The sequence below is a fragment of the Pseudophryne corroboree genome, chromosome 5 (genome assembly GCF_028390025.1).
Source record: "Pseudophryne corroboree isolate aPseCor3 chromosome 5, aPseCor3.hap2, whole genome shotgun sequence".
Taxonomy (NCBI): Eukaryota; Metazoa; Chordata; class Amphibia; order Anura; family Myobatrachidae; genus Pseudophryne; species Pseudophryne corroboree.
In genome coordinates, this window is record NC_086448.1 from 350423045 (window position 1) to 350438912 (window position 15868).

General features: G+C 42.6%; 1 protein-coding gene across 5 annotated transcripts in view; it reads right to left on the bottom strand.

The window, feature by feature from the left end:
* Positions 1-4418: 4418 nt before the first annotated feature.
* The window catches only part of IKZF1 (IKAROS family zinc finger 1), a 211568-nt gene continuing 200118 nt past the window's right edge, over positions 4419-15868 (bottom strand). For all 5 annotated transcript variants that reach the window (XM_063922632.1, XM_063922631.1, XM_063922630.1 and 2 more), the window contains one exon: positions 4419-8797. In XM_063922632.1, coding sequence (XP_063778702.1) covers positions 8094-8797 — 704 coding nt within the window. In that variant the 3' untranslated portion in view covers positions 4419-8093. The remainder of the gene's footprint in view (positions 8798-15868) is intronic.

A 15868-nucleotide genomic window follows, 5' to 3' on the forward strand; every position in this document is an offset into this window, starting at 1 on the left:
ACGCATACGCTTTACTCAGACCGGCAATAGCATCAGCATGGGTATGTAGCGCAGTTGCAGCTTGGACAGATACCTTGTCAGCTGGCCTTGATACCCTAGACAGGGATACCATTTTATTGACCTTAGGTCACATTAAAGACGCAGTCTTATATATGAGGGACGCTCAAAGAGACGTTGGGCTGCTAGGTTCGAGAGCCAACGCCATGGCGATTTCTGCTAGGCGAGCCCTGTGGACCCGCCAATGGACGGGTGATGCCGACTCAAAGAAGCATATGGAGGTTTTACCATACAAAGGTAACAACAAGACTGGAAAATGCAATTCACAGTCTGCTACAATGAACTTCAAAGTTCCATTTTAACAATGCTACAAATAATGCTTTGCTTTTCCAGTCATGCAGAATTTCAGTTAAGACGTGTCATTAAAATGTATATTTTGGAAACATAACAATAAAGGGTGTTGGTGGCATTCTGCCTATTAGTCAGAGCCACAAACAGTTCTGAATAGGGAAACTTTCATTCTGGCAACGTTGTATATGTGATGATTGATTTTATTTGTGTACTTTGTACTTGAATGAAAATATTAGAGGTTGATATATTTTTTGTATTAAGAAATATTCAAGTATTGTTTGAACCATATATTACAGATAACACTTAATAATAGATGATGCTATGTCAATACCCTAACCTGAAGATTTTGTAACAAATATGAAAAAAGTGTATATGAACCTCATGTTAAAGTTATCCACTTAACTGGCATGGTCAGATTTCATGCGACTGCGCCGTCCCATCCATTTTGATGAGGAGATCCATTTTGCAGATGTGCATAATATAATGTTTAAATATTTTGAAAAATACTGTTTAAACTTTATTAAATAAATGTAAAAAAACAATGTTATTAACAGTTTTGAAGGGAAAAATCGTCAGTTAAGTGGTTAAGCCTTTTATTTATTTAGTCTTGACATAGTGCTAGAGAGGGAAGATTGCATTCATATTTATTTTCCAGTACGGGAATACAGGCAGTGCAGTATTATGGGAGGGAAATCAAACAAAAGTATATGTAAAGAATTTAATGTGCTATTATTTCAAATTTAGATGTATTTAATTAACCTAGCTTTGTATCATATCCCATGTGGGTAAAGTTTATTCTACCCATAGATTTCTTTAAGCTTAAAGTAAAAAAAAACTTGCTTGTTACAGTAATGGGCCTTGAGGGTAAGACACAAGGAAAGAAGAAGTGAAAATCATCAGGGCTGTTAGCAATCCATTAAGAACTTGCAAGTTTTAAAATAATCCCTTGCTATGCAAATTTCCTGACCAACTGGCTGGTTCCCAGTTATGCTTGGGGAGAAGCTGTACTCACATCTGCTTCCCGTTTTGCCATCTGTTTGGTCTCCTCCAAAGCAGCTTGCGTTCTACTGATTAAGCTGTCTTATTCAGCTATTAGGACATACACCCACTCTGCTGGTTGGCTGATTGGAGCCATATTCATAACTGTTAAACCCATGTTCCTTTCACTCCCGAGAGACAAAAAAGGTGTTGGCTGGTGTCATGCTTTCAGCAAACAGTCCCTTGACTCAAATTGTTCATGTTACAGTACTTTACTATAAATGTATGAAAATGTGGGAGTTATCATTGTTCATACATGTTTTATATGGTTTTTTTTTAAATTTGGTGGGATTTACTAGGGAAAATTTAGAGTAGGTCTTAGTCTCTGCTTTAAGTAAGATTATTATTATTATTATTATTATTATTATTATTTTTGATGCAGCATGTTAAATATAATTAAATTAATTACATTTTTCAATATAATGTAATATATTAGATCAGGGGTGGCTAACCAGTCAGAGTCAAAGAGCCAAAAAATCTTGTTAGGTACGTCAAAGAGCCGAAGGCGAGCATGCAAAAATGGGGTGTGGCCTTGTGCCTGCTGGGCACTGCCCCTGGTATAAAATACACTGAAAAGGCCAGATCCACATAAAATAAATTTTTAAAGCCAGATCCAACATAAAATACATTGAAGAAGTCACTTCCGCATAAAATAATTGAAAAAGCTAGAACCACATAAAATATAATGAAAGACGATTCACACAGTACACTTCAGCCAGCACCCTGCTGTGTCACTCCAGTCAGCTCCCCCACTTGTCACTCCTGCTAGCACCCTCCTATGTCACTTCATCCAGCTCTCCCATGTGTCACTATTGCTAGAACCCTCGTGTCACTTCAGAGCCCCCCCAACTTGTGCCATTGTAGCAGCTCCTTATTACCCCTTTCACACCGCGCAAATATCCCGGTATCGACCCGGCATATTGCCGAGTCGACACGGGTTGGTGTGCGGTGTGAATGGACCATGGTCGAATTCCTGGGTCACCTGACCCGGTAATTCAACCCGGGTTATAAGCAGTGTTATTCCTGGGTTGAATACCAGGTCAGTGGCAGCGTAAACGGGTTCCCGGGTCGAAGCGACCCGGGACCCGTATACTACTTAGGGAGAGGTGGTGCGGAGATGAGCTCATCTCCCAGGGCCGCCTCCACCCCTGCGTTTTAGCCCCCCCTCCCTGCAGCTATGGCAACCGACCCAGCAAATTGCAATATTGGGAAGTCACCTGTTAGGGTCCAATGCCGGATCCCACCCAGGAAGGACCGTTCCTAATTCCCGGGTGGGATCCTGCATGTGAAAATGTGAAAAGGGCTTAAGGATCCTCTGTTTGATGGTGGGTGTTTTATCTCTAGTATCTGGCTCCCTCAGTCCACAGTCCTCGTACTGTTTCCGCGTGTCTTTCTTGAGTGCAGTGGTTACCGGAACTGTTGTGGTAATGTGACTTCAAGAGTCGGGAGCCACATTTAAAGAAAGAAAGAGCCACATGCGGCTCAAGAGCCACAGGTTGGCCACCGCTGTATTAGATGAAATAGAATATACAGTACTGTGAAAAAGTTTTAGACAGGTGTGGAAAAAAATGCTGCAAACAATTATGAGTGTCTGCAAGCAACAGTGAAGCATGCTGGATGTTCCTTGCAAGTTTGCGACCACATTTCAGAATTGGGGATTTGGTCAGGAATAATGGTTTCCTCAATGCTGAGTAATACAGGCAGGTACTTACTCATCATGCAATACCATCATGGAGGCGACTGATTGGCTCCAAATTTATTCTGTAGCAGGACAGCTACCCCAAACATACAGCCAATGTCATTAAGAGCTATCGTCAGCATAAAAAAGAACAAGGACTCCTAGAAGTGATGATATGCCCCCACAGAGCACTGATCTCAACATCATCGTGTCTGCCTGGGATCACTTGAAGAGACAAAAGATTTTGAGCAAGCCTACATCCACAGAAAATCTGTGGTTAGTTTTCCAGGATCACTGGATCAACCTCCTTGCCGAGTTCCTTCTAAAACTGTGTGTAAGTGTACCAAGAAGAATTCATGCTGATTTGAAGACAAAAGGTGGTAACACCAATTATTGATTTGATTTAGATTTTTCTTCTGTTCATTCACTTTGCATTTTGTTAATTTATAAAAATAAACTATTAACACTTCTATTATTGAAAGCATTCTTACTTTGCAGCATTTTTTCCACACCTGCCTAAAACTTTTGCACAGTAACGTATGTTTAGAGTAGTACCCATTTCAGACCGCCAGCAATAACACGGGTTATTGCATATGAACTCGCATCAACCCGTGTTGCAGCGCAGTCTGAAAGGGGCCAGTTGAAATAAGTATTTCAACTCTAGTAGCGAGCAGGGTTGAAAAGGGCTTCAACCCGGCTCGCGGTGCTGTTCACAACATAGAAAGAGGTAGCACTTCTCCAAGCACCACCTCCAGACTTGTCAGCGATGAAGTCACCAATACAGCAATAAGCCATTATGGGCCACATTTCTGAAAGTGGTCCGTCTCCTAGTCACACCCGGGAAGGACCCATGTACAAATACAGGGTGTGACTTGACTTTAGTGGTAAGAAAAAGGTGTAAATGGCAGACCTAGTGAGTGGTTGGCCGAGGTGCAACAATATCCTTTGGTTATTCCACTCTCGCCCCCTAGCGCTCACACAAACACAGAACTGCAGCATGTGTATGTCAGATGTTAACAGTTACTAGACCCATAATCTTTTCTATGGGAATAGGCCTGGATTGCAAAAAGGCATTCTTGTGAATCCCTCCAATATTATTCAGCTCTTTTCGCAGTCTGGTGGGTATCTTTGTATGTGTTCATAGGAATCGCAGGGGCAGTTAATTTTCAGATCAGGTCAATGTTGAATTGCTTCAGTATTGTAGTATCCATGGCTGCAACTTTCAGTGAGCTGAAGAGTAAATTTGCATTGGGCCGACACAAATAAATCTGAATAGACCCCCTTAATCCTGATACAAAACCTATCACAGGCATGCATCATCTATCTGAAAGCATCAACAGAAGGAGAGGCAGAGTTTCTGGTTCAAACTAACATTTTATTGAGTTGCTTAAACAAAAGATACAAAAAAGAAAGGTGGTCACATGTAAAAAGGCTACAATGTTTTGTTCACATTAATGCAGCAACAAGTTCTAAATGCAACCCTGCAGTGAAGGTGTTAAACAGATTCAAACCGCATTTAAACCCATGTAATCCAATATGGTTTGATAAGTAAATACCCTAATTGATATACATAAATAAAAAATATTTATAAAAAAGGTGGTACAAAGTGTAAAGAGAGCAAATAAATAACATTTTTTACAAACATGTATCTTTCTTATTTGGTTACATGTATTTTGCTTTTAGGTAGGCAGGTTTGCAATATATTACAATCTATTTTTTCGTAATCATCGATAGAAATAGCATTTTTACAGGTGAGTTTGACAATGCAACAAATCTACCAATCAAGGTGGGTATGCACTTAGTGCCATTTTTTTGGCTACCCAAAAAAAATCAGAACTAATTCGACCCACTCTAGTCATTTTGTGGGCATTTTCAACGGTTTTTTAATACATTTTCGCCATGCCGTTTCACCTTTTTTTGTGGGTGAATTGACATGGGTTAAAATGGACCTCGAAAATCGGCAAAACCCTCCTGTCAATTCGACAAAACACATGGATCAGCGGGGATTTTCCCCGATCCACGTGTTTTATACCAGTGCTGGCGACAAGTCGAAAAAGCGGCACTGAAATTGAATAGTGCATATTCAAATTTGCCTTAAAAACAGAGAAAAGTGCAGTTTTTTTCAACTAAAATATAACTGTTAGGATGATTGTAACACCAAACTTAAGAAATCCAAGGTAAAGATAAACTTTTCATGTTTTCATCCAGTATGTATCATTGGAGTTGTGTAACAACACTTGCTTCATTGTTTGTGTGACTCTCGGGTGACAACTGCAATCAATATTATATTTTGAATTTATAGAAATAAATTTTGCTGCTTTTTTTTTTTTTTTAAAGAATTTTCAATTGCAATAATTTATATTACTGTTATGGGCAAGTGTGGTATGTACAGATGTGTCTTCATACACCTTTCCCTTCTTGCTACATTTGGCATGAAATGCTTAGTATGGCTAAGACGCTCCACCACAAGTAATGATTGGATGGATTCCCAATTTTCTTTTGCAGCAAAATAATTCATATAAAGTAGCAGATTAGAGTGGCATATCTTATATTGCAGATTCCATTGCATGGCTAATTTGGCCACACTTCTTATATGGGAAAAGGTGTATTGTACACATCTCTATGTGGCGCATGTATTAAATTACTGTATCTGACAACTCTACAGTAGGCAGCGGTGCATGTCTGTATGAAAATGTAGTCTACAAGCAAAGGCAGCTGCAGGTGCAAGTGTGTGCTGGAACTGTCTCCGGGGTGTCCGTTTCTGGGCTGTCATTAATTAGCTTGAACATGTTCTGGAAATAGCCCATTGGTAGCTACTGTGGCACTGAGAGGGGTGTGGGTGCTAATTACCCAGACTCAGGCCTGTTGGGGGGTGGGGTGTTGGGGGCCCAGGCCAGCTGCTGAGGGGAACAATTTTACATATTTGTTTTTTTTGGAGGGGTTTAGCCATGACTCCCAGATTTGGCCACACACCCCTCGGTACCCAGGCCTAGACTATTACCCCTTTCACACCAAAAATGCAGGGGTCTTACCCGGGAGTACGGTCCCGGGATCATGCAGGCACATTCCTGGGTAAGACCCCTTGAATACCGCAGTCTGCAGCCCGGCATACTGATCTCCAATGATCTCCAAGCGCCGCCTGCTACATAGAGAGTGAACGGGAGCCGGGGCGCATTGACCCGGCTCCCGTTCACACTGACCAGATTCCCGGGAAGATCCCGGGACCAACCCTGGTCGATTGCAGGGTTGAAATGCCGGGGCAGGAATCCCGGGATTTTGACCCTGTACCCTTTCACACTGAGAAATTTCCCGGGTTGGTGCGCGCTCATGTGCAATAACCCGGGAAATTTTGGTCTGTGTGAAAGGGGTATAACTGTCAATGGTCCTGGGTCGTTATCCTGTTATGCACATGATCTCAGAGTCCTTACTGTATTTCTGACTGGCCAGGTGTTGTCTGTAAACCTGTTTCCCTATGGGAAAACTGTTTGTATTTGGCATTGTCAGTTACATGCAGATTTGTGCAATAAACAATTGTTTAAATATTAGTTACAGTACAGAAAATGAACTTACATCAGCCAAATGATTGAACAATGTTGTCCCTTTAATGTTCGACTCAGGGTAAAACACCAATATATTTATACGGCAGCCTTTGTCAGCACTTCTGTAAGAGACACTGAGAGGTAGGCTGGCACTGGGGAAACACTGTTCTTCTAAGCAGAATAGGGAGCTACTGTATCTCCAGTGCCAGTTGCTCTCCCCTGCACTATTTTGCCTAGCGCTATCCAGTGTACAAGAGATCGCTTGTGCATGTGTCTTTTTTCTCAAAATTACGATAAGATCTGTGCATGGAGAGTATTGGTCCCAATGGGAAACGGACAATTACTAGTATAAGGGATTTAAATAACATATTTAAATAATAATAAATAGTGAAAGGTGACTTATAAATATGTTGGTTTTGCTGTTCACTAAGATCTAAAATAACAAGTGTGTAATCAAGATGACTTTATATCTATTAAACTGGACTCCTTTGTTCAGCTCTCTTTTTGCTTATGTTTCTCTTGATTGCAGTCTAATGTTTGCAGATGTTGCTGTTAGAAGATAATTCCAAAAAGGATTTTTTCATATTGAGGTTTGCGAACAAATCTGAATTGTGGACAAAGTTTTTTCTATGTAGTTTCAGTGAAATCTAATAAATTCAAAATATACAAGCCAAGCAACTCCAATTACCTACTGTATAGTGTGAATTCTAAACATGTGCTGGAACACTTTGTGATTATATACAAGAATGTATTATAACACTGTACGTGTACTGCTTCTGGTTGGATAAAATGGCAATTGCAGTAACATAGATGCAATGTTTACAGATAAAGCTATAAATAAACATATTGTACAATTAGCAGTAAACTACTGTCAGTTTTATATAGACATAACATGGGGCTTATTCTATCAATTCCTTCAGCTATTGTCATAGGCATAATATTTATATTTTGATTTAAATACTCTCTATGTTCCATTGGTAATTTCCTATGTTGTAAGCCGTAGTATAAAACATTAAATTAACATGATATAAAAACTAACTGACTTTTTGTGTCTGTGGAAAGATTTTACAGTGAGTGATACTAGTATTATTAGAATTACTGCTTACAAATGGCCATTAACGCTTTTTGAATTACCATATATTTTAATTACATAAGCATAAATGGACAGTTACTAACGACACACATTGGTGAATGCTTTTCCATGTTGCTCAATACAAATGCTCTTCAGAAGATCTTCAAAAACATGATGCTTCAAAATGTGGCACCATCTTGTGACAATAAAAATCTTATAAGAAAGCATGCTTCCTTAATAGGAAAAAGCAGTTCTATTGTTAGCTATTGTAGCCGGTAAATCCCTTTTTCATTAACTTAGTAGTTGGCTGTAAAGTATTTTCTGTATGATTAATAAATGTTACACATTTGTGCTTTATTTTATTTCACTGCAACGCCAGTGAAGTTTGGCACATAAAAATCACTGCCTATTGGTAGGCTTAACCCATGTTGAAACGATGCTCCCCTCTGGTTATGTGTGATGAAAACTCATACCTGTCCTGGCTCTGATAGCCACACATGTTGCACTCAAATGGATCACGGAAGCCATGACAGCCCATGTGGATAGTGTACATCACATGATCCAAGAAGAGAATTCGACAGTGCTCACATTTATGGACCTTTACCTGGTCCCCATTGTTGCTGACCACTTTGAAAGCATCTTGTGAATTGTCATTGGCAGGCCTAAAGACATCAAATGACTTGTTTTCTTTGAGAGAGAGCCCATTTCTGGGATGAGGGGTCATGTGATTGGTCAAATAGATGAGGCCTCCCCTTTCCTCTATGTTGCTCTCAGTGTCTGTGGAATCTTGATAACTGTTGCTTGGGGATACCTGTTTCTCAGAAGAGATGGGTTTAACCTGTGAAAGCAACAGCAAGTTTTCCACTGCACTTTCATGGGCTGCTTGGTTGGGATGAGAGGCAATGTTGGCATGAGGTTTATGCAGGGCATACATTGTGTTCAGAGCTTGGACCACTTCAGGACCACCTGGTGGCGTCTGTACCAGTGGACGCAAGGATTCTGCCCCCAAGTAGGTGATGGCATTATTGATTGCCTGATCCATAACATGTGTCTGCATCATTTCATTTTCCTTCTCGTAATTACTGTTGGCATCATACGGGAGGTCTGACAGCCGTTTGTCTCCTAGGAGAAATGAAATGTAAGATATAAATGTATATACAAAGAGTTCTTGTTGTTGTTATTGTAATTTTAGGATATCATAATAACCATGCCCTTTCTTTCCTTGAGAAAAGTTTTACTTTTAAAAATTGAAAAACGTCCTCAATTCCTTATATTATATTATTATGTTGGACCCAGAGAGTGCTCTACTTCCTCCCCTCACCTCTTCACTTACAACGGCCAGAACAACTTTCATCCAGCTCTCAGCTTCACCGTGGCTTGTCCCTTCACCGTGTCCCCACATGTCAATCTCAGTACATTCCATATAGCCCAGTGGTTCCCAAATTTTTACAGTTCATGTCACCCTTACTGTGACTGAATATTTTCCGGGCACCTCTAGGCCAAGGGACAGATTCCCAGTCCCAGTACTATGGGTTGAATTAATTAAAATATGGTCCATTGCGTAGTGGAAGGGAAGATGGCAAAGGCACCAGGGGTGCCTTTATCGTGAGGCCGTAATGTAGACAAATCACATGGCCCTATGTGGGCACTGCTATTATGCTTTTGTGACCCCCTCCCCCTTTCTAGCACCTGATATATAATTATCTCAAGGAATGATTGAGCAGCTGCCACTGTTTGCATGTGTGAGAAAGCATTGAATGGGAGCAGCATTTGGAAGGCATGCTGTTCCTTGTACTGCTAATGGGAGATCCTGGGGGTGGCTCCCAGGAAAGCTGAACCTCTGTCTGGATGCGTTTTAGTATGAGCCTTTACTGTAGACAAATCACATGGCCCTATGTGGGCACTACTATTATGTAATGTTAGGACTGCTGATATCAGAGAAGCCTTGACATGGCTCAGCAGCTAAACATGTCTTTGCAAATGCATGCGTCCAATTTCTCTGAAATTCTATTACCAGATAGGTTCAGATATGGTTACAGATAATTTTTAGTGTGCTGCGGGGATACCAGGGGGGGGAAAAGCACCCCTCCTCTCTGTCTGCTGTTTGTTTGTGACCCCTCCCCCTTTCTAGCACCTGATATATAATTATCTCCAGGAATGATTGAGCAGCTGCCACTGTTTGTCTGCGTGCATGGGCCCATGCCAGAATTACTTGGCTAGCTCGGCTGTCAGGTGTCTGGTAGGCAGGGGCTTTCAGTTACATAGGGTGACAGTCATAGTGTGACTAAATATATATATATTTTTTTTAATGCTGTAGGGTGGGGCCTTAGCCCATGGCAGAACAGTATGGTCAGTGCAGGATTAAGACCTCACGGAGCCCTAGGTAAGGTACTGGACCTGTATTAATGTATACACTGTATAAATACAAACTCAGCTCCTTCTCATCACACATCTCTCCCCTTATCACAAAGAACATGTTTATTGTCACAAAATCACCCCAACGCAAACAGATCCCCCAAGCACAGAAGCCCCCCACACACAAATCTCTACCTAGTACAGATGATCCCCCTGCCATGGAGATCTCCCTTTAGCACAAAAGATCCCACCCAGCACAGATCTCCACTAGCACGTAAGAACAACCCCACATAAACACACACACAGATCCCCCCTGGCATAGAAAATCTCCCCCTACCCCCGGCACAGAAGATCTCCCGCTAGCACAGAAAATTCCCCCTCCACTTGCTGAACAGACCGCTTTCGTTCGCAGCGCAGCGATCAGGCAAAAAAACAGCACTTCTGCGCATGTGTTTCACAAAAGCCGATGCAGTTTCACACAAGGTCTAGCGACGCTTTTCAGTCGCACTGCTGATCGTTGAGTGATTGACAGGAAGTGGGTGTTTCTGGGTGGTAACTGACCGGTTTCAGGGAGTGTGTGTAAAAACACAGGAGTGGCTGGGGAAACGGTGGAGTGGCTGGCCGAACGCAGGGCGTGTTTGTGACGTCAAAACAGGAACTAAATAGTCTGAAGTGATCGCAAGGTAGGAGTAGGTCTGCAGCTACTCAGAAACTGCTTGAAAAAATTTAGACGCCGTTCTGCGATCCTTTTGTTCACACTTCTGCTAAGCTAAGATACACTCCCAGAGGGCGGCGGCTTAGCATTTGCACTGCTGCTAAAAGCAGCTAGCGAGCGATCAACTCGGAATGAGGGCCATTGTCACTCTCTCATTGTTCAAACACAGATGTGATGCCAGGCAGCAGGGGTAGCGCTGAGAGGAATTCGGGGTAAGAGGGAGGAGTGTTTGCATAGTCAATCCCTGATTTCCTGCAGTGTGTTTGGACTGTAGTACCAATATTGCCTGATAAAGAAGAGACCTTACAATAGGTGGTGGCTGACGTAGTGACATTGCCTCCCTTCTTTGAGGTGACATTTAGAGTAAAGTTTCTGGATATGAGGAAGCGAGAACTGTTGGTATTTTTCCCACATTAGTTTATCATTGACTGACTTGTATTGTAAACATTGTAAGGCTCTTATTGGCTACAGGTTGGATATCATGGGGCAACCGAGCATCACACAGGCCCCAGTGCTGGATACAGTGATAGCCAAGTAGGCTGGTCTGGCCATACCGCTCTCTGCAGTGCTTTGCAAAGAATATGTGCACCGTTACAGTGTCCTGTGAAGATTGTGCATGCCAAGTGGAGTAGGCGTCACTCTGCCTCCCTGGCGTATCTGGGGACCTGCCGAGGCGCACAGGCAGTCATGGGCCTGGGTAGTTTATACACACCAACCCTCCATCTCGTTGTCCCTGCTCATGCTATAAAATACAGCAGAGGTTATACATGGACAATCTCTGAATTAAGAACTAATACAATTCCTATTCTTTCACCTCGGTGAGAATCTGCACCTGCCTGATAGTATAAATACAGAACAGTATCTGCAATAAGAATGGGATATGGTGAATTCAGCTGTATCTTATAATAGACAAATAAACTGCTCACACCAGTCACATAGCAGGGACCAAATACCAGCTTCAAGGTCCTATACATTTTCCCCAGTTATTGATAACCTCCATCAGCCAGTAATTATTTGCCTGTTAATTATTTCATTTAAGAGTGCAGCTAATACTGTAGGTTGCTTCTAATTTGCGTGCCACAACTGAATACACGTGAGCTCATGACACGTTAGTGTTAAAATGTGTTGCTCGTCTGTTCTCTTGTGGCTTCCGAAGTCCTATTCTGACTCTTTATAGCTGAACAGTGTGAACTACATATAACCAGACTAGTAGAGTTAGACATGACAGGAAACACTTGGGTTCATATGTGCTGGAAAATAATGGGCTGCTTCTGTGGTTAGCAAAGCTCTATGTGAACCGCTTACACTGAGATGTGAAGACTGGAAGTTGCTTTGTGTGTGCCTACATAAAGGCTTCTCATCCGCCCTGCAGGATTTTTTTTCTTTAGTTGTCATCATTGTGACTTATAGTTGTTATACAAATACTCCAAACCTTTGTTCAATACACCTTAAGAAATGGATATTATTTGTATTTTTATATTTCCTGTTTTTGTGTTTATGGATTAATAACTGTAGTGAAAATAATAATTTAATACTAATGTAATTAAAATATATTTAGAATTCATTGGGCGCACTTGGTGATACCGACCCCAGTGTCGCCAATGTGTGCAGAAAGTAATATGTACAATTTACATTGGGGTAGTTACATTGAGTCTTATTTTACAGATTTTTTTATGCGTCCGGTTATTTTCACTTTGAAACTGCTAATGTTATTCCTCTCTTCCAATATTCTTATATGCAAACGTTTAAAGGTTTGGAGACTAGAGGTGAGTCTTATTATGTGTGGGAGGGCATTCCACAGAGTAGGTGAAGCCCGGATAAAGGCCCTCATTCCGAGTTGTTCGCTCGCAAGCTGCTTTTAGCAGCATTGCACACGCTAAGCCGCCGCCTACTGGGAGTGAATCTTAGCTTATCAAAATTGCGAACGAAAGATTAGCAGAATTGCGAATAGACACTTCTTAGCAGTTTCTGAGTAGCTCCACACTTACTCGGCATCTGCGATCAGTTCAGTCAGTTTCGTTCCTGGTTTGACGTCACAAACACACCCAGCGTTCGCCCAGACACTCCCCCGTTTCTTCAGACACTCCCGCGTTTTTCCCAGAAACGGTAGCGTTTTTTCACACACTCCCATAAAACGGCCAGTTTCCGCCCAGAAACACCCACTTCCTGTCAATCACATTACGATCACTAGAACGAAGAAAAAACCTCGTAATGCCGTGAGTAAAAAACCTAACTGCATAGCAAATTTACTTGGCGCAGTCGCACTGCAGACATTGCGCATGCGCATTAGCGACTAATCGCTCCATTGCGGAAAAAAAAATAACGAGCGAACAACTCAGAATGACCCCCAAAGTCCTGTAGTTTTGAGTGGAAAAAAGTAATACATGTGGATGAGAGACGCAGATCTTGAGCAGAGAGGTCAGGTAGTGAGATATTTTGAGATGAGTGAAGTGATGTACGTTGTTGCAGTTTGGTTAATGGCCTTGTATGTAAGTAAAAGTATTTTATATTTAATACGGTAGAATACCGGTAACCAATGGAGAGACTGACAGAGTGGATCTGCAGACGATGAACTTCTAGCGAGGAAGATCAGCCTTGCAGCTGCATTCAGAATGGATTGAGGTGGTGGGAGCCTATGTTTGGGATGATCAGTCAGGAGAGTATTGCAATAATCAATGCGTGAGATAATGAAAGCATGGATTAGAGTTTTTGCTGTGTCTTGTGTAAAATATGGTCATATTTTGGATATGTTTCTTACATGTATGTAACATGATTTGAGACAGATTGAATGTGGGGAACACAGGACAGTTTGGAGTCAAGTATGACACCTAGGCAGCGAGCTTGTGGGGTAGGGTTGATTGCTGAGTTATCAACAGTGATTGAGATATCAGGTTGGTAACTACTATTGGCCGGTCAAAATATAATTAATTCTGTTTTGATAATTTTAAGTTTGAGGTGGCAAGATGTCATCCAAGATGAAATGGCAGAAAGTCATTCAGTGATACGGCCCAATACAGAAGGTGACAAATCTGGGGAGGATAGGTAGATTTGAGTATCATCCACATACAGATAATACTGAAATCTGAAAGAGCTGATTATTTGGCCAAGAGATGTGGTATAGATTGAGAAAGCAGAGGATCTAAGGCTGCGCCTTGCAGTACTCCAACTGAAAGAGGTAGCGAAGAGGAGGTGGATTCAGAGAAACGAGCACTGAAGGAGTGATTAGGTAGGATGAGAACCAAGAAAGGGCTATGCCCTGAAGACCTAGGGATTGTAGTGTTTATATGAGAAGAGAGTTGTCAGCAGTGTCAAAAGCAGCTGAGAGATCAAAGAGAAATGAGTAATGGCCTTTAGATTTAGCAGTGACTAGATCATTCAATACCTTATTGTGTACTGTTATTAAGTCCACTATCTATGTGCAACCCCAAATCTTTGTCCACTACTGTTACCCCTATATTTTCCCCATGAGGTGTGTAGGATGCAAGTTTGTTTTTAATCCCAAAATGCATAACTTTGCATTTTTTCAATACTGAACCTCATTCCCCATTTAGACGCCCAGGTTTCAAGTTTAAATAAGTAATTCTGTAGAGACTCCACATCTATTACTGAATTAATTACCTTACACAGTTTAGTATCATCAAGATCACAGGCCCAACTGGCCTTCCCAGGTCATAATCGTCTACCTTGTCTCAGCCTCTAGTCTTTCCCAGTATCCCTTTATGTACCTGAACTCCATCAGAACTTGAAGTGCTATGGACCTTAAGCTTAGTACCTTAACAAACCGCTATACCACTATGTAGGTCTACTTGGGTTGCCTGAGCTTCAGCTTCCTCTGAAATTGCTATTTAGCTGGCATCAAGGGCAATATCTCCAGGTGTGGTATGCGTGACCGCGGAATCCCGGCGGGGGGTGGCGAGTGCAGCAAGCCCCTTGCAGGCTTGCTGCGCTCTCCATGCTATGGGCTCAGGGTTCTATTCCTACTCTATGGGTGTCGGCATGCCTACCGTCGAGATTGTGAGGGGGCGGGATGTAGGGGGAGGTTATGTAACAGTCTCCTGACCGCCGGTCACATAACTACATCCCATATCTCCCCACCTGCTAGCAATAAAAACAGTTACAATGAGACTTTTATTTTCCATTTCCCCCACTGCGTATCTTATTTCTATGTATTGTTTCTCTTACGTCCTAGAGGATGCTGGGGTCCACATTAGTACCGTGGGGTATAGATGGGTCCACCAGGAGCCATTTGCACTTTAAGAGTTTGAGAGTGTGGGTTGGCTCCTCCCTCTATGCCCCTCCTACCAGACTCAGTTTAGAAAATGTGCCCGGGGGAGCCAGTCACAGCTAGGGGAGCTCTCCAGAGTTTCTCTAGTAAAGTTTATTTTAGAGTTTATTATTTTACAGGGAGGCTGCTGGCAATATGCCGCCACCCCCTTACAGAGCTGAAGATCAGTGGCGAGTGAGTCACCGACCCCCCTAGCAAGCGGGGGGGCGGTGTGAAGATGGCGGCATCAGGGTAGGAGCGCAGTATTAACTGCGCTCCGGAGGCTCAGCGGTACATAGTGCGGCGCTGTGAGGGGCGCCCTGAGCCAGCGCCTACACCCTACACTGGTCACACAGCCTGTCGGGGTCCCGGGATCTCAGCCAGCATAAATCCTCAGGCCAGTATAATCCCATGAAGAGCGGGAAGACGGCACCATTTTGGGGGCGGAGCTTCTCAGAGCGGGACCCAGCAGTGTTCAGCGCCATTTTCCTGCCTGCACAGCGCTGTCCAGGAAAAGCAAGTCCCTCCAAAGCAACTCCAGCTATCTCTCACGGTACCAGGGGGTTGTAGAAGGAAGGGGAGGCTGCAAAACAACTGTGTAACCTATTAAGGTGCACAGTCAGCGCTGATAAGGGGTCTCCCTTTATATTAAAAGAGCTGTGTGTGGGTTAGCTCCAATCTCTGTGTCTCTCTTGCCATTCTTGGGGGTGAAACTCTGTCTGTCCTCCCGTGTGTGTGTGTGGAGTATCTATGGCCTCCATTTAGCAATGTCCAGGGACTCTGTGTCATATGCTGCAGAGGATATTTCCTCTCAGGATGATCCCATTCCATGTAATCGGGATGCACTGGTTTAGCACAG